This window comes from Falco peregrinus, chromosome 1 (assembly GCF_023634155.1).
Source record: "Falco peregrinus isolate bFalPer1 chromosome 1, bFalPer1.pri, whole genome shotgun sequence".
Lineage (NCBI taxonomy): Eukaryota > Metazoa > Chordata > Aves > Falconiformes > Falconidae > Falco > Falco peregrinus.
In genome coordinates, this window is record NC_073721.1 from 45,613,523 (window position 1) to 45,636,587 (window position 23,065).

The window sequence follows — 23,065 nt, forward strand, 5'->3', positions numbered from 1 at the left end:
CCTGTCTCCACCCCGGCTAGGACAAGGAGAGAACGCTACTGTCCCAAAGATTCAGATCTACCTCTGAGTACTCTTTTCCATGTTATCTACAAATACGAACAAATCTTGGCGTGTAGTAAATCCCCATCTGCCACTGGAGTCATAACATCATTTTATGATTAGCCTCCAAACCAGAAACCCAACAAGCTGACCCAAAGACTGTCATCAGCAAAACCTGCAAACCATGAGACCAAACAAACAAAAACCCCACAAACCAAGCCAAAAAGCTGTTGATGCTACTAACTGAATTTCATACACATGGCAACATTAAAGACCCTAAATTAGTTATAAATACAAAAAGCTGGGATAGTAGAAATAGCAGCATGGAAATCCATATGGGCTGATTTGACTAGCTGTCAATTATACTGCCCCACAAACCATAGTGTCAGCGTAATTACTAAGCCCCAATACACCAAGGGCATTTTAAATCTAAACACACACTTCTCAGGTTAAACCTAAATAATCTGATAATGGGTATGTAGGCATGAAAAGCATCCTCTACATAGCTCTGCATATTAAAAAAAAAAAAAAAATCAGAGAGAGGAAAAAGAGGAGGCATTCTAAGAATGAAAGCTTATGTCTACTAGACTTCTATTCCAAGTAGAAGTCTTCATCTCAGTCGTAGATATAAGCTTCCCACACAGTGATTAATTAAGCTGTCTTGTTGCTCAAATGGGAGTTAGAAAGGATACAGCAGAACAAGCTTTAACTAGAACCGTTGAGTCAAAAGAACAGAAGACAGTGGGAAACTCAAGAGTGGAATGCAATCCTGTTTGATGAACACATGCTCGTTGGTATCCCACACACTGCTGGTATGGAAGTCACTGCAAAAACAATGGCAACTGACACAGTCCCTGGCAGCAGTTCAGCTACCTCCTTCCAAGCGCTCGCTCGCCACGCGACCTGCTTTTCCTGGTGCGGCTGGTTCTGCGCTCCTGCACGTACGCCGGAGGGTCACAGCTTCACTTTTGAAGAAGGAAAAGCACCTTCTCTTAACTCTTGATTAAAAAACCCCAGCAAACCAACCGATACAAGATAACTGCTGTTCAACCCATTAAGTTGGGAACACTTACTTCCAGGAACAACAAAACTGCTGAAGTTATCACAGACAAAAGATCCCACTGTTTTCTTTCAATCATCTAACTCTTCTGTCCACCAGCCCAGATAGTCCACATGACTTCACTACATCCTTCTCCACATAAAGGGCTAGCTTATTTAAAAAGTAGACTAGCCTAAGTTGGCAGGATGGTATTTCCTCATCTACACAACTGCAATGTTTCAAGTTAGACAGCTATACAAAAAACAGAAGAACAAATTACACCCCAAACCCAGGGGCAACTGAAGCAAAAATGTTTTCCCCAAAGTCACTTTGAGCAGTTTTTGTTAATTCTAATGAGCCAAGCAAATCAAAGAGATGCTGAGATAATAGCAGCTGTATCACTCTATTAACACAGTTTTCTTTTCTCTGAATCAATATTTCCCACGGAGCCTTAACACACAGTAAGGTAGTGGAATAGAATCTGAAGCAAGATCTTCATCTCCTCATTACAGACATCAAGATACTTTCCATGCAAGCTAAACAGTGACTGTAACCTCAGTGCAGTGAGCATCAATCAGCTCTGTTAACTGAGGTAAATCATAATTACCCAATTAGATACACTCCTTCTGTCAGTAAAAATTAATTTTCTCTCTCTCCTAAGCTCTGTGTACCCTGACATAACTCTCACGACACATAAAAGGAGAAAGGAAGGACAAATGGACAACACATCCACTGCTAAGTATGCAGGGATCCTTCTACATAAAAGCTTCTAAGAACACGCGTGGACTCTACCTTAAAAATGTTACAGGGCTGCATAGGCAGATCTCCCTGAACTACTTTATCTACCTGGGTGAAAAATGGCTATGTTCAGAGATTTCACCACCGAATCACATTTGCTGGTACATTTTATAATGTGTAGTGCAAAAGAATCTAACATGTATGAAAATAAGCCAAGTCTTGCATGGGTCAGTTCAATATTTTCCCTTAATTTGTTTCCCTGCTTCAGAAAGATGATCTACGTACAACTAGTCAAAATCCTACTTCTCCGTTACATCCACCCCTCTGCACAGTTACATGGAAGTCATAAAAAAAAAAAGTAACTGAGACATTGTACATTTGCACAGTGGAAATTGAAAATAAAGCGAATCAGCTCTCTATTGTTAAAAATGAAGTAACTACCTGTTCTTTTCTACATATCACCAGCTTAACTTGATAGCAACAAGTGTTAGAAACCTTAAGTTGGGGAAAGACCTCAACGCCAAGGTCTCCCCCCTTGCCTCCATACACTCTAATCCCTCATAGTATGTTTTTACCTCCTAAGCCATTTAAAGTCAACAATAATAAATAATATGTGTATCTTCTAACGTATCCAGGGTACCTTTATTCCACTGATTAAACTCCATATGACTTCTCTGTTAGCAGTATCTTCATAATGGCTACCGCATCTAAGCATGACCTTACAACTACCTCAAGCTCATTAGTTTGGTACACAGTTAACGAAAGGCAGATGCCAGCCCTCTGTGATTCACTCATTTTCTATACCTTAAGCATAAAGCCAACCTAAACAACTGGCCCAGAGGAAGATGCCTACAGTGGAGATGACTGAAGTCGCAGTATTCATTTCAGTGAACATCAAAACAGCTCAGCTTCATAAATGCCTCATCAGAGCATTCAGTGATAAATCACCTTTATTACCCACTCAAAAAACATTCTTCTAAAAGCAACAAAGCCATGTAACGTGCTCTCTGGGACAATCAGCCAAGCAAGAATCGTGTGTCACCTTTTGCATGAAAGATGACAGCATATCATCATAACTCACTTTGTTTCAGTTCTATCAATTAATAAAGCTCTTCATCTGCAGGTTTCTAGTTAGCCAAATTACTGTATGATCCTCGCTGCTAATAAAGACAGTAAGTGAATGCTCTCTTAGATAATACTCCATTTGTTACTTCAGAAAATAAACTTCTGACAAACGAGTTAGGAAGCAGTACTACTGCAAGATGATTATCTAACCCAGTGCTCCAGAGAGCGTGGTCTTCCCCCCCTATGATTAGATGCATTATGTATTACCCACAATTTAACCAAGTACTACTTACTAGAAGTCTCTGCAGACCCTGCGTAGGGAGGTGAAGAGAGACTTCTTCTGAAAACATGCTCAGAGTTTTCTGTACCAGAGATCTTCAACGCATCTGAAATTTAGAAACAGAAGTTATATGAATAACACAAGGTACTCCCTAATAAAATTGCACTGACAGCAAGAACCTCTCACTATCCAGTTACTAAAGGCTGTGTAAAAGGCTTTGAAACACCAATGTTAAACACTCTTTAAACCTACTTCCTACTTCTAATTATTTTTATTTTTTTTAGGTTCAAAGATAAATAGCAAGTCAATTTATTTTTCTGGGTTTGGCTTTCATACTGACACTTCAACCTGAAAGCCTACACATATCCAGCAATTCTTCTGCTGGTATCTAGAGTGCAAAATTTTTTGCAGCTTCTCCTATGGAGAACATTAGGAGCCACTTTCTTTTGCCCTCTCCCTCACCCCTTGACATCATTAACGACACAGTAATAATTTCCTATTACAGCTAAGGACTACCCAAAGACTTCAAAGCTGAAACTGATTTAAGACAATCCTAACTGCTCTAATGAAATAAAAATCCTCCGATCGATAGCACAACAATTAAAGAGCATCACAAGGGACAGTTACCACACATCTCCAGAAATACTACCTATTTCCACTGCTTCCCCAGCTTTTTCAAACTTCTCTCCACGATCTTCCTCTGACACATTAGACACTTGTCTTTTTACTGCTTTGCTCGAACTTCCTCCAGACGTTACACTTGTCACAGAGATGAGCGGGATGGCTTGGCTCTGCTGCAAGAGGCAAGGTGAACAGGCAAACATCACCCACACACGTTAAACAGGACTGGACCACGTATTGAACCTGGCGTAGTTCTCCCAGTTGCAGTGATCTATCGAAGATTATCAAGGGTGGCCTCACAATGATATCTGCCAGCCCCCCCAGCACTCCTAGGTACATCCAGTCATGGCCCATGGACTTATGTACGTCCAGTTTGCTTAAGTATTCCCTGACCTGATCCTCCTCCATCAAGGCTACATCTGGCTTTGAACCGTTACAGGTAGAAGTGACTCAGTATCATGAACAAACGTCAGGACTGCTGAAACACACTGACGTACGCGCACAGCCACCCGTTTGAAGTTACGCACTTCTTCAAACTGTTGAAATTTAAGCTTCCCCTGCCCCCAACTCCCCAGGCATCAGCGTAGGCTAGATTTATGGGCTACAGATTTTCTAACAAGTACTTACTTCTCATGTACTGTCATTATTAAATCAATAAGTAACACTTGCTTTACAATCTTCTGAAAGAAGGAAAACCTCTCTGTGCCAAGTCACGGAGGGGCTGCATAGGAAGAGCCGATAAAATGTACCCCAAACTTACACAGTTGAAGAGCTCAGTAGTCAGACCCAGGTAGTTATGCAAAGCAAGGAACGTCACTCTCTGCAGCCTTACCATGATGATCTAGAAATGGGAAATCAAGAAGCAGTAGGAATGAGTTTTGCATTCTCCCACGCTTGTTCTTGCATTTAGTAATCTAGTACAGTTACATACCAGAGTACCTGAAGGCACTTCATAAAATACCTAAGCTGAAATTCCTTTTTAGCTGTTGATAAACTGAGGCAAAGATACATTCAAGTGATTTACCAAAAACTTCAAAATTGTTTCATGGCACAAGTTTGTTTCTGTATACGGTAATAATAAACATGCCTTGCAATAAAAGCGTTTGCTTCCATTTTCGCTCCTTCATTAAAAAAATTTATTCCAGCATGCCCCATACAGAGCCTGTGCTACTGCTCTACAAGCACTCTAAACTAGCCTAAGGCACCACTGACACCTGACCTTCCTCTGCCCTGGCAGCTTATTCCCACTCTTAATCCATCCTCTCTTTTGTATCAGCTCTCACAGAGCAAATTAAATTGGTATAATTATCTGTTCTCCTCAACCATCAGTATTAGAAGGTTCATGTGTCACACATAAATCATCCAGATACCAGAACAATTTGCAAGGACAAAAAGATTTCGAAGTGATAGTAAAACAGAAGGACAGACCAGAATGACTCATCAGGTCACGTGCACTTAATTGCCTATTATACCTGTGGGACAACGCACCACCTGGCAAACTCTCCAAACTGAAATCCTGAACACGGCAGTCCCTGCACTAGCTCCCACTTACAGGATGCACAACATACTCCCAGTGCTCACCTGAGAGCTAAGCTCCTGCAAAGCAAGGGAAGGTGAACTTACAACTAATGCAAAGCACACACAGCTCTTTCCTCAGATGCCAACAATCACTTCTCAAGGGGAAATTCATGTCAGTCTGAATTTTGTGAATTTTACAAAGCATCACCCCTTAGCAAATGGCTTCTGAGGGTACACCAGTCCTTTTTCAGAAAATGAGAGTCTTTTCCACACTCTAAGCCATTCTGAAGCCTTGCTGGTGCGTAACCATGATGCAGAGCCCATGCCAGCCCGTTCTATTCCACCGGGGCCAACAAGCTTACAGTGCAGGTCAGGCTGATTCGAGAGCCTGTCACATACAGAACCTGATTCAGTGTGCATATATATTTTTATATACACAAATTATTTATTTCTGTACGTGATTAAGGCTGAGATCATTAAGTCTAGGGCTCTAAGAGCAAGAGGAATAGCAGAACTAGACCAAATCTTGAAAAGAAGCTATACTGAACAGTTCCACACCTGCAAAAGGATGATTAGCTTGCTGAACTTCGAAACATCTTCCCTGTAACTTTGAAATGAGAGTGATTCCCCACCCATCCACCCAATTCCACTTAACAAAGCAGCCTACCTGTACCACTCTAACAAGAGTTTCAGGGTATTTCTGGAAGACATCTTGAAAGGCACTTGCTGGAAGTCGCAATATAGAGGACGGAACGGCTGCTCGGGCTGAGACTGTTTTATAAGGAGCAGGATGACCCTAATAAAGTTTCAGAGACACAAGGTTAATCCACCAATTATCTGACCCAATTCTTCCCAATCACTTCCCAAATTTCTACTTTGATATCGTATATGCTTGACACGACATCATCTAACCCCAAAAAGCCTTGAACTTATGCTCCATGACCTACAGGGAGTGGAATGAGGGCAGCAGGGTCAGGTGAATTCACACCAGCAATTTCACTAAACAGAAACACAGGTAGAGAAATAAAAGCTACGAGAAGGTGCATCACGTTAAGGCAAACTGGACGGTCTGTCAACTCTGTTAGTTTTATTACAGATGAAGCCAGGCTTCAGAAGTATTTCAAATTCCAGCTATTCAAGACTGCAGAGAAAAGAGGTTTTGTTGGTTTTATTATCTGATGTCCAAGCTATTTACTGCAATAACACACACAGACTCACACAATCAGCAAAAGAATAACAAAGTTGTATAGCAATTACATACTTAATGGAATTACACAAAAACCAGGCAGACATGTTGTGTTATATGTATCTTCATATATACGTATTAAATATTCCAAATGACAAAGCCAAACAGCTGCTCTTTACTTGACATGAACTGGTTATAGACTGTCCTGAGTTCCTCAAAGAAGAGATGGGGAATTAACAAACCAATGAAAGATAAAACTGTAAGCGTGTAGAATACAAAGATTTTTGACACTGAAAGGCAAGCTTCTGGTTTAGGATTTTCCCCTTGAATCAGAACAGATTTTAACAGAAATCTACTGCTAAAAACTTGGATTAAAAAAACTCCAAAAACCCCTTCTACCTTGTTAATAAATGCTGAAAAGAATGTAAGTTATTAATTCATTTACTAACAGATAAAATATTGATTTGTCCAGCACTTCTAAGCTAAAAGGAGTCATTTTGTAGTACAGAGCAGGAGCTAATGAATAAATGGTGTTTCTACTTTTAACAGTCACAGCTTCTGAAGCTTTCATTCCTCCTGAGCAGCAGAAGGCAAATTTTTCCAAACACTAAACATCCAGATGCTAAATGCTGATTACAAGTCAAAAAACTCACAAGTCTTCCAGAGCATCAGACAATTAAACAATCGCTGCAGAAGAATTTCTGCCTAAAGAACACAGTAAAAACAAACAATACATTCTGTAGAACTGTAACTGCTCTGGAAAATAAAGCTACAGCTCTGTCTGCCTGCTGGTCTGGAAGTCACGATGAAACAGATTCTAAAATTAAATTAAATTAATTGGAACCAATTTCTTAATTACACCAACTTCAGCTGACCTTCTTATAAAATCTAGGGATGATATTAATAGCTTTGATTTTCAAGTTCCTGAGGGATTTTAAATTTTAAACATTTCTTTGACCTACAGTGCAAAGCTACCAGGCATCCTCAGTTTTCCTGAGTTTCTTTTAATTAAGTAATTAACAAACACCACTTCTGTGCTTTTGCTGTACCCACAAATAAATGCAACATGCCTCCTTTACAGGCCAGTTTAAAGCCTGGCTTCAGACAAGAATTCATTTGGAATTTTCCTTGGATTCAAATGTAAAAGAAGATGCATATAGTCTGCTCTTAAGCACATACATTGCTATATTTGCTTTCAATTGTATTTCCTACCAACCTCTACACCAAGTACACAGTGACAAATAAAGGAAATTATTAAATCTTTAGACACTGGACAAAGGATAAGCAATAAGCTTAATAGCGTTCCATAGCAGATACTCAAAAAGGCAAAATAAGTACTGTACATCACATTTATATGTTCTATACCCAGTAAAGCGTTAGGGTTTTTTTCTGAACAGTGCCTGTTTGAGGATAGACAGGCCACTGCTGACAGTCTCTCAGAAAACCCATTTTAGGATAATAACGGATAGTGATGCAGCAGCCTTTTTCTCCAAACAGCAGCCCATCCCTCCAGTTTTTCAGCATATAATTTATCCTTTTCAAAATCCCTGCACAAGAGCAGCCTGCTTTTGAAAGGGCCAACCACCATGTCTAATTGGTTTGAAACATGGTAAAAGCTGTCAGGGGAACTCAAAGAGGAAATGTTCCCATAATTGTCAGTTCCCTTAAATACAATGTAATCAGCAACACATGGAGAATACCATGTTTAAATTATGCTATTTTACAATCACACACTGAGGTCACATGGAACAGCAAAGTTATAATCAGTAGTGACCTAGGGTTTTGTCAACAGAGAACTTTTTGTTCTCAACACAGGTAACTATTTACTTCTGTCTTGTTCCAAGAGCTGTGGAGTAATTCAATATTGTAGGTGACAAATGTCACAGCTAAAGCAGTAGTTGAATCCAGAATAATGAAATTCATTTGGATTTGGCCAACAAACCTGCTACAAGACACACAGGTGCCTTACACTCTCCCACCTGGAGCGGTAACTACTTTTGTACCCAAAAATTAACATACTCTCCCTATTCCTATCGTTTGGATTTTGTCTTCCTCCACGCCACACCAATGCTGCTGCAACCCAAAGTTCTTGCAGCAATCAATTGCTTCCTTATGACCTCATTTATCTTGTCCACTGCCACATCCATCTTGTCCACTGCCATTTAAACAGACCTGAGCCCTGCAGGCTCACCTTTATCCGTGTTTTTTCACTTTTTTTAATCCTCAGACTTCCATTTTTTTTCCACCCCTCAGTCACTGGCAATTGATCAATATTCCTCCCAATCTCTTCTTTTTCATTCCAACTATGCCACCTGCTCACAGTTTTCCAAACACCACCTCCACATGGAGATGGACAAAAGCAGAGTAAAACCCAAAGCGCTAACAATCAGCATCAAATGCTGTCTCCATTTGTCCCATTTAACTCTGAATGGAAGTTCACCATTCAGGAAAAAGATCTGACTGCACATACGGGTAGAGTGAGCAACAGCTTCTTGCATGGACATCAAGAACGTTCAGTTCAGAGACTTTAATATTTGAGGCAGCAGCAAATCAGAGTCAGATTAACTACAACGCTGAATTGTTCCAAAGCACCAGGAGAGGGCTGGCATCTACTTGGCTTCAAAAGCTTCCAGTTTCGAGAAAGCAGCATTTATCTGTTTTCAGAATAAGTGAAACACAGAACACGTCTCCTGTCACAGCTGATATCTTTGTATTTAGTAGATCTAAGGGGACTTTTCCATTTGAAAAACTGGAAAATTAATTGAGAAAGAGTACCTCTTGCATGAGCTTTCTTTTAGATCCAACAACAAGAGGTCACCACTTCTTGCAGCAACCTCGATTTTCTTGCACATCTCTTGGTCAAGTAGGGGACCAGCCTGACATCACGTGTTATAAAATCAGTCAAAGGAATCACAAATTCAGCTCAGACAACTGACATCCTCTCCAAATACATTCTTTCTTGACGTCAGATCCCTGTGTTTGGTGGTACAGTGAAACCTAATGAAGATTATGGTATCTGCAGGGAAGCTGTAAGACTCACTAAGCTGGAACACCACTGAGAAGTCTCCTCTATTTTGACCAACGCTACTTTCTCTCTCCTTGCCCATTTTCATGCTAATCCTATACCTAAAGTCAACAAGGAGCACAAGGAAGAGGAAAAACAGAAACACAACCACCAGTTCACAAAGATGGGAAACAAGGGAGAAAAGAGAAAGCTGTAAAAATAAATGAGAAACAAGTTACTTTAGCAAAAAAGTTTGCAAGGTTTTTCATTATATACTCTTATGCATGCTGAGAACTCTTTTCAACATGCTACCAATAATTTTTATTTTCTGATTTACCAGTGAGAACAGGTAAAGACAAAGAAGGAAAAAAAAAAGATATAGAATGAGAACTAAAAAAACACCAACAACCAAGACCACCAACAAAAAAAATCAACAAAAAACCCACAAGAAAACCATACCACAACACAAAATGAATGGCAACCACTCTTTAAAAAAACCCAAAACTACAAACCATTGTTTTAGAAGAAGGATTTCTCCTTGTTTATTCAAAAAGAATATAGGAAAAAAATATGATTAGTATTCATGTTCCTATACAATGGTCCTTCTCTTTAGAATACTGTCATTAAGAAAATACACTGATGGAAGTAAAAAGGCCAAAGCTATCTCTGACTCTGCTACGAATATGGATTTGACAGCAAGAACTAGACTTACACAGTCCAAATTATTCACGTGCCATTACTTTCCACAGAAGAAAGTGTGACGACCACGCTTAAAAACTGTTTATCACTTTTGATAGGCTTTATGGAAATTATATATGGAGATATATACTCGCATCTAAAAGTGGCAAAGCATATTTTACAGAATCATTAAAACCACACATAGAATAACTGTACTTTTTAATGAAAGGAGACAGGCAAGCACAAGAGAAACATGATACATAGTCAACTATGAACAACTTCCTGATTAGCTTATCTTCATTCTCTCAACTATCTAAATCCCTCAGGAAGCACTTGTAAGTCCTTTTGTATTACCAAAAAGGATGAATCCACCACCTTCAACTGAGATACTCCTAAATAGATGCACTGTGGCAATTTCAGCAAAACCATCATTTTAATTCCAACTGAAACAAAACCCATGCCACTGATTTGTGCAACAGATTTGACCAGCTAGCACTGAACTCATCTTGTCACCTGCCAAAGAGCACAACCTTCAGAGGGTCACCAGCAACGTTAACATATTAGGAAAAAATTAAATCCATCAACTGGTTTCACAGTATAATTACAGTAATAACAACTGTCAGATTCATTTTCATTAGACTAAATAAAAATAAATTCAGTAAGTAACAAATCGAACAGTGTAAAAGCCTGGACTTCTGGGCCCTAACCTGGTTCTCCTCCTGACCATTTTGTGACCTTGAGCAAACCAAACCATACCTCAGTTTTCCAGCCATAGAAGAATAATTTAAATCCTACCACTTATGAGAAGTAGCTAGTGTTACACCGTCAAGCACACACATTACACAACAAACTTACACACCACAGATCTAAGTTCACAGTTGTGAAGGCCTGGGAGGAAGAAAAGAACTGGTCAGAGACACATTTTCCATTCTGATTCTTTCCCAGCAATATCCAAAGTCTACTTCCCCAACAGGCTCCGTGACATAAAGCAGCACTGCAGAAAACCTGCACGTTCAAGAACTTACCGTGATAACATCAAGAATGCTAAGAAGGCTGTGGACGCTGTCTCCTGCCAGCACCTCCTTAACAACCACTTCTGTTCCATCCTGCAAGTGTAGGACAGAAGATTACTGCAGGCTCACAGCTGCGTATTTGGCATTTATGGAGCATTTCAGAAAGCCTAACCCGCTCTCATTCTCCAAGATACTCTTGAACAGCCCTAAAAGAAATGGTCCCCCATTATAACCTGGATGCTTGCTTCCTCTCTGCTCTGATGGAAATGTGCTAAATGAAATCACCAAAGCTTTAAACCACCATTCTAAAAGCAATAAATTAAAAGAAACTAAAAGCCAGTTTTGTCTAGGGGAAGATGTGACCTGCTTGTCATTGCTACGTAACAACCAATTAAAGAAAAAAAGCTTCCTTCACTCTGAGACAGAATTAGCTCCCTTTATCGAGGGATTACATGTCAAGAGGTAGTACAAAACAAAGAACAGCAAAATGCAAAAGTACACAGAAATCAGAAAATTTGGTATAATTCACAAATACAAAACCCCTGCATTTTCAGCCATCACAAAACTATGCACATGTTAAAGCTAAGCTCAAACTTCAGTCAGGAAGAAGTAAAAAGAAATAATCTAAATTGTCAGAAGGGATCACAAGGGCTATCACTCAACATTTTAAGACACACATAACACAAGCCATCATTTCCTTTCCCTGTGAACCCTATAGTGAATCTGAATCTGCCACCTCCCAGGCAGACCCACTGACTACCACACTAGAGTATTATGGAGCGAAGTGTCTCTCCTGCTCTGTATACCTAACTGTTTTATATAACTAACATCTAAAAAGGAGAGTATTTCCAATGCTACCCACCTCGCATCCTGTCCTCCCTCAATAACTATGCAACTAGAGTATGTGAGGACATTTCAGAATGCCTGATCAGCATTGTGTTTCACCCTCTCATCTAAGACATGGGGACCACAGCTAAAACCATTGATCTTTATAAATATCATGGCCCTGAAGTAGTTGGAAGTAATCCTTTCTAAACCACTATGATTCAAATGTCGAAGTTTAATCAATGCTTAATGATTCATGCCAACCTATATGCTACGCCAACAGATTCATCCCAAGAACCCCAGATCAGTTTGTTCTTACGCTTTCTTGAATGCAAACTTCCAGCTTGCCATCCTGCACAACGTAGATGCTGTTATCCAGTTGTCCAGGACGAAAGATGTATTCACCTTCATGCAACTGCACAAAGAACATGTGCTTGCACAGTTCCAGGAAAAGAGGTTTCTCAAAGTGGCCAAGGACCCTGCAGGAAAGAAAATGCAAAGGGAAACCTAAAATTACCACCGACCTTGGAAAGTCCTTTGTGTATTAGCAAAGCCCCTGGCATGACTAGCCAGGGAACCCCAGGGTCAGTTATTGCAAGGCAATCCAACAGCACGGCAGAAGGAGCACAACGCCCCAGGACAGATGTGCAAGAGTAGAGAAACACAGAAAACTGGCAATACTGAAGTTCCTTTTTGAGTAGCACGCCAAGCAAGGCTAGCAGACTCAGAAGGAAGTATATCCAGCCTTCCTCAGGCAAACACCTTTTGAAGGAAAAGGAATAGAAAAAACCTGCGAGATTCACACCCTGCATGAGAAAAGGTACTCTATGGAAATTTTCCTTTTAGTACAGCTACCCTGTCCACATAATCAGAACACACGAGAAATACTGAAAACAAAGGGAAGAATTCCTGTCATCTGCGTGTACCTGCAAGTTTGGAATATTCCATCCCCTGCAGGTAACTCCTGCAACTGGACTCCTTCCATACTGAAACTAGTCAGTCACTACTCAGGCACATAGAAATAAGTGTCTTAAACCTGATCATTTCTGCGCACAGCACCAGAAGGGCCTTCCACATAGCTCCATTAACTCACATTTAACAGGATCAATCAATCAAATTCTACTGCAACATCAATTAGTCATAGGAGATCATAATTCCACAGTAGAAAGTTTAGATGACTTAAATAGCAGTTTTATTAGAGTATGTGTGACCTTCAGGACTAAATTATACCATAATTGGGAGAAAAATGAACATAAACAAATAAACTCAAAATTATAGATTGGAAGATCTCATCCTCTTTGCTGTGTCAGCATATTTAACCCCTTACTGAACAGGCAAAAAGATCACCCCTTCTCAACCTGCCAAAGAGCTGTGGGGTTTATGTTAACTTTGATTCTATTTGCAACCTTTTTAGCCAGAGAAGTAAAAGATTCTGCAGTTTAGAGAGTTGTTAATATGGTATCCAATTAACATTTACCATTTACAATGCTTTTCTGTACTAAAAAATTGTCTGATATAGTCTAAAGGGAATTTTTAAATTGCACTAACAGAAACCCATTTGTGTTAGAATAGCTTTATTATCACTACCACTGAATTTATCCCCGATTTACATCCTTTTATTTTTGATCTCTTTTTTGTATTTTTTAAATACACTCAACTATTTCCTTAATGTTACTAGAAAATCAGAAGTCATTTATTCTTTCCTCATGCTCAGATGAATTTTCAGTCAACTGCTTAAAGATTCTTACCACATGGTGATAAAACTTAAGACCTGACACAAAACACCAAATATTTAGATCACTTGAACATCCGTCAACATCAAAATCCAAACCTATCTTTCCATTTAACATTACCTAACATTTTTAAGCATGTATAGGACTTCTGATGGCAAATGGGAATTCTTTACATCAAATTCAGTCAGATCTGCCTCTAGCAAAGAGGGAGGTGGTTCTTTTGGCTGTAGAGTTGGACATTCCTTCTTAATACGCAGAATCCTAAAAAGAAAAAACAGAAGTTAAAAAGTTCAGAAGTCTCTTTTCTCTTAAGTATGGGCTGAACACTGACACTACAGGTTGACTACAACACCAAATGCACACCATGCCAAGTTACACATTATCAATTAGATAAAACAGTAGCATTCCACATTCCCACCTTTCTTCAGCAAAACTAGAGACAGTGCCGCATGCATAAACCACTCAATTTCCCAGCAAATTTCCCAGTAAAACACTAGGCTGATGTGCAATTGGCACGACTGAAAAAAGAGCAGCTACAGAAAAGCACTATGTGGTGAGGAACCTGTCCCTAGCAAACAAAAAACTACAAAACCAGCTTCCACAGCATGAATTTACCCTGTCCCAAAAGCCCAAGTACCTTTTAGCCAAAGACAAAACTTTTGCCCGCTTCCGCATCCTTTGGCGAGGCACAGTGTTCCCAACCAGAGAGTTTGGAAGAGTTGTAACCTAGGAGGAAATAATGAAAACACAGACATTTATTCAAAACCAAAAGCAGCTCCCCACTAGTTCCAGCCCTGCAAAGGTTCCAACTCCTCGACCGAGTCAGGAGAACATGAGCAGAGTGAAGCACTCATATAAGACCTTAGAGGATTGGAAAAAACATCTACTCCAGGATCCCTTGTCTTCTAGAAAGCAAGCAGAGTATATTTTGATTTTACTAAGCAACTACTACAGCGGTAATGGATAGTAGAGGGAAAAAAACACCCTGGCTATACAACTCTCACTCAGGAACACTCAACACCAGGCGGATGAGTAACACTGAAAGCTCCAGGTCTCCTACGGCAGTCTGCGGTGCTGACAAAAATTGGTTCATTTTTGAGCTGGTGACAAACAGCACCACAGACACGCAGCAAGGCTTTTACCGGTTGTGAAGTTACTAAGTGCCACCTTCTGGAGAAACACAACAAATGCCGGACCAAGACGACACATCATTAGTTCTCCCTTTGTTTCTCAAAGACTTGAATCCCAGGAAAAAGCTTCTCTCACAAAAGAAATCTCTAATTAGTTTGGAGGGTTATTTTTTTTTTTTTTTAAGTAAAATCTTGGTATTTTAAGTACAATCAACAGCAGCTAGTTTGTAATTTTCTGTATCTTATTCAGGAATAAAAGGAAAAAGCGAAGTCTAAAACCCCAAATCAAAAACCACCTGAAAAGATTTTACCATATGGAATTTAAGCATTCTTTACTGATGTGTGTTACATATAAACAGTTGCATTAAAGAACATTAAAATTACGGAATTCCTAGCAACACACGCTATTTCCTTTCATTGAGGGTTTTTTAGGCCAAATTCTACATAAAGGCTGATCTGCAACACAAAGGCAAGGCTCAGGGAGTAATCTCATCCCTCCACAGTGAAACAGAGCTCCAGAACTGAATATTAGAACCAGCACAGCATCTAATTAAGTATTTAAATTCACCTCAACAAGGTCAGCAGTGTGTAAGGCAGAAGGCAGCAACAGTTCACAAGAGGAAACATTCCTCAACAAGCAGTGACTAACAAAGCAAGTACTCACCTGTACCTTATTTTTCTACAGATGTTGGATTTAAGTGCCCTGGCAATATGGGTGCACACCTAGACTGGAGCAGGTTGGGGAGCACCAGACCCACACCTGGTTCTGACTCCAGAGGACAGGGAGCACTTACCGCAGTCAGTATTCAACAGCCTTTTTCCTTCACTAACCTTTTATATCTACCATCATTTGTTCAACAGGTGACTACAAGCAAGCAATAAACATTTGGAAAGGGGTCAGAGCCTGCACCTGGAAAGCGACCTCTTAGTCAGGTGTTATCAATAGCATCATATATACTAAAACATGGAGGTCCAAGAAGCTGCTACATAAATTTTGGTGTGGGAAGTGTCAGGTAAGGAAGTCCCCTCCTCAACCTCTGGGACCTGTTCAAAACTAAATGCAAAATCTCTTCGCTGACATAGCCACTCATGACACCTCTGAATAGGTGAGTGTTCCTTTTGACCGTAATGATACAGTCCAAAAAAAAAAACTCTCACATTCCGCACACACTAAGTAGCTTCAAGGGAAGCATGTATTTTGATGAGAAAGACAGGAAGATTAATCTCCTCAATTAAATGAAATCCAGGCAATCAGTGCTGAACACCCAGCATACCTACTAAGATTATCCTAATTCATTAAAGGAAACGTCTGTCTTCAGATTTCCTCAAGCCTTCTTGTTGCAAGTGACTTTTCTTCGGGATATTGCAAAAATAAAAGTAAAAAACAAAAAAACTAAAATGGAAGTACATCTAACAGGCAGCCATAGCCTTGAAGGATTTAACCAAATGACGCAGAAACAGATTCCTGACTGATGAAAATTCTCGAGGAGACCTTTGAGAATAATAGGACAGAACATCAGGACAGGAACCTGAGGGCACAGGCAGTATTCCTTTGACAATCCAAGGCAAATAAGTCAATCTCGGGATAAACCCCTCCCAAACAGTCTCTAACGAGACAGCGTGACAAGTCTTATTTGCAGTTGAGTACAAGAAAACAAGAGCTCATATGCTGAAGTGTTTAGCACTTCACAAGCAGACCGCAGAAATCTGAGTATCTGCTTTGCAGATAAGACTCACACGGGAAAGAAGGTATCAGCTCTGAATGTTATGGCACACTGGAAAATATTATCTGAAAAGGACAGCCCTGAATATAGGCACTGAGTGTCTTGAATATAATCCTAAATACTGAGAAAGACAAGATTACTATAGGCATTTAAACAATCATCAACTCCATACAGGAGTTAGATAGGTGTCGATTTACTACTGCCCTCACTGTCTGCAAATAATCTTGAAAGAGGCAGGTTCAGCCAGAAAGAGAAGCTGTTGCTGTTCCATCAGCAAATCAGGCAGAGTTCCAGGAGCTCTGAAACATCCCCAAAATTCCAGTGAAATTGTATAGGTTGAAAGCCCTGGGCCAGGCTAAGCAAGTGAAAGACTGCAAGTTTTACACCACCTCCGAAACCAGATGTTGATCTTTACTTCCTTCCCACTGACCCAGATGCACTTACCTTTCTCATGATCTTCCGCCCATAGAACATCATTTTGTCTCTCTTGCGAAATCGGTACTGAGGCACATGTGGCTGAAGTTGTTCTGAAAGAGAGAAGCATGACATCAGAAACCATCTGCAGCTCCATGCTAAGGGAAAGAAAGCAGTAGAAGGTTGTCAGTTTTGCTACCTCCATAACAGCTGTGGCCCCTGCCTACGAAGCAGCAAGCTCTCGTAGTCACCGTTTGGAATTTAAACCAGCACAAGACACCTCATTATCCAGCTCTGGTTAGCCAAGCCAGCCTAGGGAAGAGCTGACTTGAGGCTCTACCTAACCACCAGAGGAGATAAAAAAAGCTCTCTGAACAGATACAAGGATCAGGTTAATTTAACATTACAAAGGAAACCTCTAATTCACCCATTTCTCATTACTGTTACAGTGAAATCGCAGCAGGGTTGAAGTTGTTTGCATAATTTGCAACTGATACTAAGGCTATCGTACACTCGAGAAATAAAAACCTCCACTGTCCTGCATGTGCCAGTTATGAATTCTATGTTTAGACCTGGGTAAATGAATCAACATAAGCTCTTCATCCTTTTAGAGCTGTTTTCCTGCAAGAACCACTACCTTCACAGCAAGCATCGACCACGTATTATTACAAAAATATTGAAGATAGCAGAGAAAACTTTCTAAAATATGCATAGTTATTGAGTACTTACTAGATTGTTTCACTCTTCTGTAAATAACGAACACAATTGCTATAAGTAGTAACGCGACTGCAGCTCCAATCACAATTCCAGTCAGCTGTGAGAGGAATTTAGGCAGGAAAGAAGTTATTAACTTCTTATATTAAATGTTGAAAACCATTAAGTACTTCTTGGAGGGCTGAAGAACACTTAGCTCAGTAAGGTGTCTAAAAGACAAGTACATTCATAAATATTTAATTTTTAATTAAAACTTCACATATGCAAGAACTTTAAACTAGGCCAGTGGCTCACTGATAAGCTCACATGCAAAATATTCAGCATTTTCTCCCTCCAAAGGTCTGTGAGCTGATCAGTTCAATGTACGTGAGATGAAATAGCAGGAATTAATTCTTGCCTCATGTACAGTCACAGCAAAGAAACACTCAGACTGTGACTTTGCAAAGTTCCTAGAACTTATGAGAAGCTACACACCATTTATGCACACACGATCTTTCACCCAGCTGATTAAAGCTATACATTACCATAGTAGTCTGTATTCGGTCTTCTACAAATTGAAGAATTCGTGTTCCACCTGCTGGTAACACAGCCTAGCACCAAAAGGAAAGCAAAATTACGTTTCCCACAACGAGCAAAGAGCCTCTAAAAAACAGCTCAGTGCCTGGTCTGGCACATACAACTCAAACTGATTATATTTTCCAACATCATTCTTCCAACTATAGCCTGCTTTGCAACATGACGACATTCAGTGGAAAAGGGCTATTAGTGGAGTTCTGCATTAGCATCAGTTCAATGCATTCTGAAACAGTCCTGAACAGGGTCAAACAGTGAGGTGATAACTTTTTTTTGACGATTCCATGTTATTCAGAGCAACAAGGATGAGAACTGGATGTAATGGACTTTATGAGACCAAGAAGATAAGTCACAAACCAGCAGATTAAATTCATCATAAAAAGAAAGTTATGCACACAGGAAAAAGCTCTAGTCTCAGGTACAATGTCCTGGGACCTGTGCTGACTAGTCAGGAAAAAAATCTGGCAGTTAAAATAGTCTCACAAATGCCAGCTCAAAACTTACCAGAATAGGGGGGAAAAGCAAACAAAATACTAGGAATAAGCAGAAAAAAACCAGAGTACGAGGACAAGTATGCCCCCCTATAAATCTTCCACCTTACAAGCACTTGAATCTTAAGTACTATATGCCGTTCCAAGTTTCAGTTTTTGCCTTTGGTTCCAGATCTGGATGACTTCTTAATTTAGCTTTGCCACCATAAGAAAAAACTAAGTGCATGCTGAGAGTCACCAAACTAGTCTCTCTCATGAAATTGATTTCAGTTTTATGGTGCAAATAATCTGGACCACTCAACTCAAACAGATCACTTGTCTTCAGTTTGTCTTCTTAGGTTGCTTTAACACAGTATACTGACAATTTATCTTCCCAACATGAGCCAAGCGAACTTTACCACTATTATTATCAAACTATTATTAGTGGGATTGTAGTGGAAAGTCAAAAGAATTTGGAAAAAAAAAAGCCGAAAATTCATTAGCAACAAATACAACACATTCTGGTAAAATACAGCAAGTTCTTGGTATAAGTCTATTGTGGTCACTTAATTTATTTCCCCTTGACAGCGTCAGGGGGACAACCAGTTCTGCTACTATCCAGGCCTGTATGATCTCAAATAACATCCAATATAGTAGTTGCCAACTGACAGTCACATTGCTGCTACACGAGAAGAAACAAATTCATGAGCAAAAGAACAAAACACACACATGTACAGACTGAGCCCTTGTGCCTCGACACAGAAAAAAAGAAAAGGGAAAAAAGTTCAGACCTTCAAGAAAAACTGAAAGGTTCTTGCAAGGTTTCTCACAGACACCAGTGACAACGTGACATTGCCCTCACACTCTCAGCAGGCAGCCCTTTTCAAGGGCTGACACTTCTTCCAGAAAAGCAGAGAAAGCAAGCAGCCAGGTTGCAACCACGCAGACACTTAAGACTTGTAAGCAGTTATTGTTACATGATGGCATCTGAGAGAGGTAGGAGGTCACCAGTTCTGCAGGTGCACCCCATCAGCCCAAGCCTGCAGGACCTCTTAGGAGGCCTGCAGCCAGCACAGAAATTCAGAGACTTGGCATGTGCCTTACACGGCCTCAAACAGTTCTCATACACAAAACACATGTGGAACAACCCTGGAAAGACCCTCGCTTCATTGAAAAATGGAGCAATAGTATGCTAAGAGCGTGAATTAGCATAAATAGCATTCAGCTGCTTTTTCCAATGATGTTGATATCTCATTAAGAAACTGAGAATTGACAGTAGTTAAGAAGAATATACAGCTAGGTAAATAATGCTCACACTCATCCAGAGTACCAAGCACAGAACAAGCAGCTCTGCTGAGAGTTTAACAACTCCATGTTGCAATCGAAGGCAAACAGTGAGACATACCTCATTCAGGGAGGGGTGGAAACTGCTTATCAGTGCTGAAAGCAAGGCTTTAACATTAAATTTTCCAAAACATTAGACTTCCTCGTACCTCCTAAGTACATGGGTCCACGTGCCTATGTTTTGTCTACAGGTACTGGGGTAAAAACCCATTTTTTTAACTGCATACAAGTGAGTTGTATGCAATTTTTTCTTCTGAGAAGGCCGTCGTGGGCTGTCTCTTTCGTTACTATAAAAAGCACCATGTGCCTTGTTGAATGAGGAGTGTTGTATTTAGATTAAGAATTCGTATTTTAGATTACTTTAGATTAAGTATTTGATTAAGAACAAATGCAAGAAGACTAGCTGCCAGAGAATTTTCCAATTCCTCCATCTTTAGGCTAAAAATGAACCGTTGAAGCAAAAGGTACTTAAATTGTATTATTATGCTAACAGCTTAGAATACGAAGCAGTGTGTGAATGGTTTGCGGTTTAAAAAAAAAAAATTAAAAAGTGATAAAAACATACACTTCACAAAAAAATGGGATCAATCTTGAGATGTCTGAAAGGATAAAACTCTTACCAGGAAAGGTTCTTTCAAAGTAAAAGCACTGCATCGAAAGACATTACCCCAAAGTTATCGGATTAGGTAGAGCAGCTTCCAGGTTCTGGAAATACTAATCGGGAAATAAGTCTGTCCCAAAGTAAGAGCTGAGCATACCGTACCTCCAGGCTGGTGGCGTTGCCTTCTTCCCCCATGGCTGGAGGTACAGCGGGAGCAAAAACAAAAGAGAACACAGGGTCAGGAGATGACTGCGCTCTCTAATCCGAAGTCTTTTTACCTCCACGACGCAAAGCATATCCGGACTGCTCTTCCAGTTCACCAGAACGAGCCAATTCAAGGGGAACTATTTTTTCATTATTATTTTATTTTTTTACTTCATTAACCCTTGTTCCTCGTGTCCAGCTACAAAACCCAGCAACTCCTCAGGGAGAACTCCTCAGGACAGGGCTCGGCCTCGGGAGCCCCGGGACCCTCCCCACAGCCACAGGGCTGCCGCGTCCCCAGGACCCTCCCCACGGCCACGGGGCTGCGGCCGCATCCCTGGGACCCTCCCCACGTCCCCGGGAGCGCGGCCGCGTCCCCGGGCCCCGGCGGCACGCACCCAACCGTGCCTGGGGGACGCGTTCTTGAAGGAAAATAAAAATATGGGTTTATCAGCCACACGTCACGTACTGCCACGGGGACGCGCACCGGCACCGACCGCCCGGGGAAAAGCCTGGGAGCAGCGGGCGCAGCCCTGTCTGCGGGCCAGGCCCACGGCTACCGCCCGGCTCCGCTCCCCTGCTGCCGTTAAAGCAAATCGCGGACGATGGAAGCAGCCTCCGGCCCGGGCCAGGGAGCACCAGCGCCTCCCGCGCAGCTGCGCCTGCCAGCCCAGCCCCCCCCGCCGCCCACCGGCCCCGCGGCCGGGCCGGGCCCTCACCTGCCGCCGCCGCCGCGCTCGGGGCCGCGCAGGTCATAGGTCACCCGCGGGCAGGGGGCGAAGGTCGCGGAGCGAAGACCCCACCCGCCGCCGCCGCCGCCGTCCGCCGAGGGGGCGTGGCCGGCCCCGCCCACGCCTCGAGCTCCTCGCCGCTGATTGGCGAGGCCGTCCCCACCCCCGCGCCGAATGGCCCGCGACCTTCGCAGGGTACGATAGGCGCTGCGGGTTGGCCGGTGCGTTTCAGCCAATGGGAGCGGGCGGTATTAGCGTGTGCGGAGGTGGCTGCGCGGGAGCCGGCAGGCGGCTGCCATGGGGCTGCTGACCGAGCTGGCCCGCGGGCTGGTGCGGGGCGCCGACCGCATGTCCCCGTTCACCAGCAAGCGCGGCCCCCGGAGCTACAACAAGGGCCGGGGGGCCAAGAAGTTGGGCGTGTGCACCGCCAACAGGAAGTTCATCCTCATCAAGCAGATGGTGCCCGAGTTCATCGTCCCCGACCTGACGGGCTTCAAGCTCAAGGCCTACGTCTCGTACCGCGCCCCCGCGGGCTCCGAGCCGCCCATGACGGCCAAGCAGCTCTTCACCGAGGTGGTGGCTCCCCACATCGAGAAGGACGTGAAGGCGGGCACGTTCGACCCCAACAACCTGGAGAAGTACGGCTTCGAGCCGACGCAGGAGGGCAAGCTCTTCCAGCTCTTCCCCAAGAACTACGTGCGGTAGGGAGCGAGCGGCGGGACCTCCCCATGGCCCGGGCATGAGGCACGGCCCGCACCAGCTGCTCTGCAAAGCTTGGGAATTGGAGGATTAAACTGCGTTGGATAAAGAATGCCCGTGTACTGTGTGAGCGTCCAGTCTTGATGGAGACTGACTGTCTGTCACTGGCCATTAAAAGCAACTCCTTCCACTTTGTCTTTCTGCAATGTCTGATTTAAATAGCTGCGGGGAAATTGGTGCTTAATTTCCCATCCATGACTGAGGAAGGTGTCACTGCATCTTGCACCATGCATGTAGTTGTTGGGTAAGCGTGTGGGTGTCCTGCTCTCAGACTAAGAGCTGATTGACCGGGCACTGACAATTAGCAGGAGGGAGTTTCTCTCCGGGTTACAGAAACATTGTAATTCCTTCCTTCTGGGAAGGAATTCCTGGCTTCTGGGAACAGAAGAGGGCATGCCTTATCTCCCTGGAAGAGCCTGGAGTTTCTGGCTGTGGAGAGCAGGCCGCTGCAAGCTGGGCAGCATAGCCAGTCCAACTGCTGCCACTGCTTGTGCCAAGCAGCTGTTGTAGCCAAAGCAGGAACGGGTTGCTGGCTCTCCCCCCAGCTCCAGTGAAGTGTTCCCCTAAACCAGGAGTGAGTCCTCCAACAGGCAGAATCAAGTCCGTACCCAAAACTCACTGCAAAAAATGCTGCAATTTTTCCATACTTTCCCAAGCCTTAG

The 23,065-nt window shown here is 42.1% G+C and overlaps 2 protein-coding genes across 6 annotated transcripts in view; one reads left to right on the forward strand and one right to left on the reverse strand.

The window, feature by feature from the left end:
- PNPLA7 (patatin like phospholipase domain containing 7) overlaps positions 1-21,880 on the reverse strand; it is a 125,504-nt gene extending 103,624 nt beyond the window's left edge. Inside the window, exons 1-13 of one of the 5 annotated variants that reach the window (XM_055807307.1) lie at positions 21,638-21,880; positions 20,867-20,908; positions 18,246-18,311; positions 17,737-17,821; positions 17,038-17,165; positions 14,377-14,465; positions 13,860-14,000; positions 12,326-12,485; positions 11,194-11,274; positions 5,968-6,096; positions 4,543-4,623; positions 3,811-3,955; positions 3,175-3,267 (exon numbers count right to left, since the gene is read on the reverse strand). In XM_055807307.1, the coding sequence (XP_055663282.1) occupies positions 3,175-3,267; positions 3,811-3,955; positions 4,543-4,623; positions 5,968-6,096; positions 11,194-11,274; positions 12,326-12,485; positions 13,860-14,000; positions 14,377-14,465; positions 17,038-17,165; positions 17,737-17,821; positions 18,246-18,248 (1,135 nt within the window). In that variant the 5' untranslated portion in view covers positions 18,249-18,311; positions 20,867-20,908; positions 21,638-21,880. The other 4 variants (XM_055807300.1, XM_055807289.1, XM_055807295.1 and 1 more) reach the window with 4 other exon arrangements.
- Positions 21,881-21,884: 4 nt separating this feature from the next.
- Positions 21,885-22,533, forward strand: MRPL41 (mitochondrial ribosomal protein L41). Its single transcript, XM_013294315.3, has one exon. The coding sequence runs from the start codon at positions 21,942-21,944 to the stop codon at positions 22,347-22,349; it is 408 nt and encodes a 135-aa protein (XP_013149769.1). The 5' UTR covers positions 21,885-21,941; the 3' UTR covers positions 22,350-22,533.
- Positions 22,534-23,065: the final 532 nt, after the last annotated feature.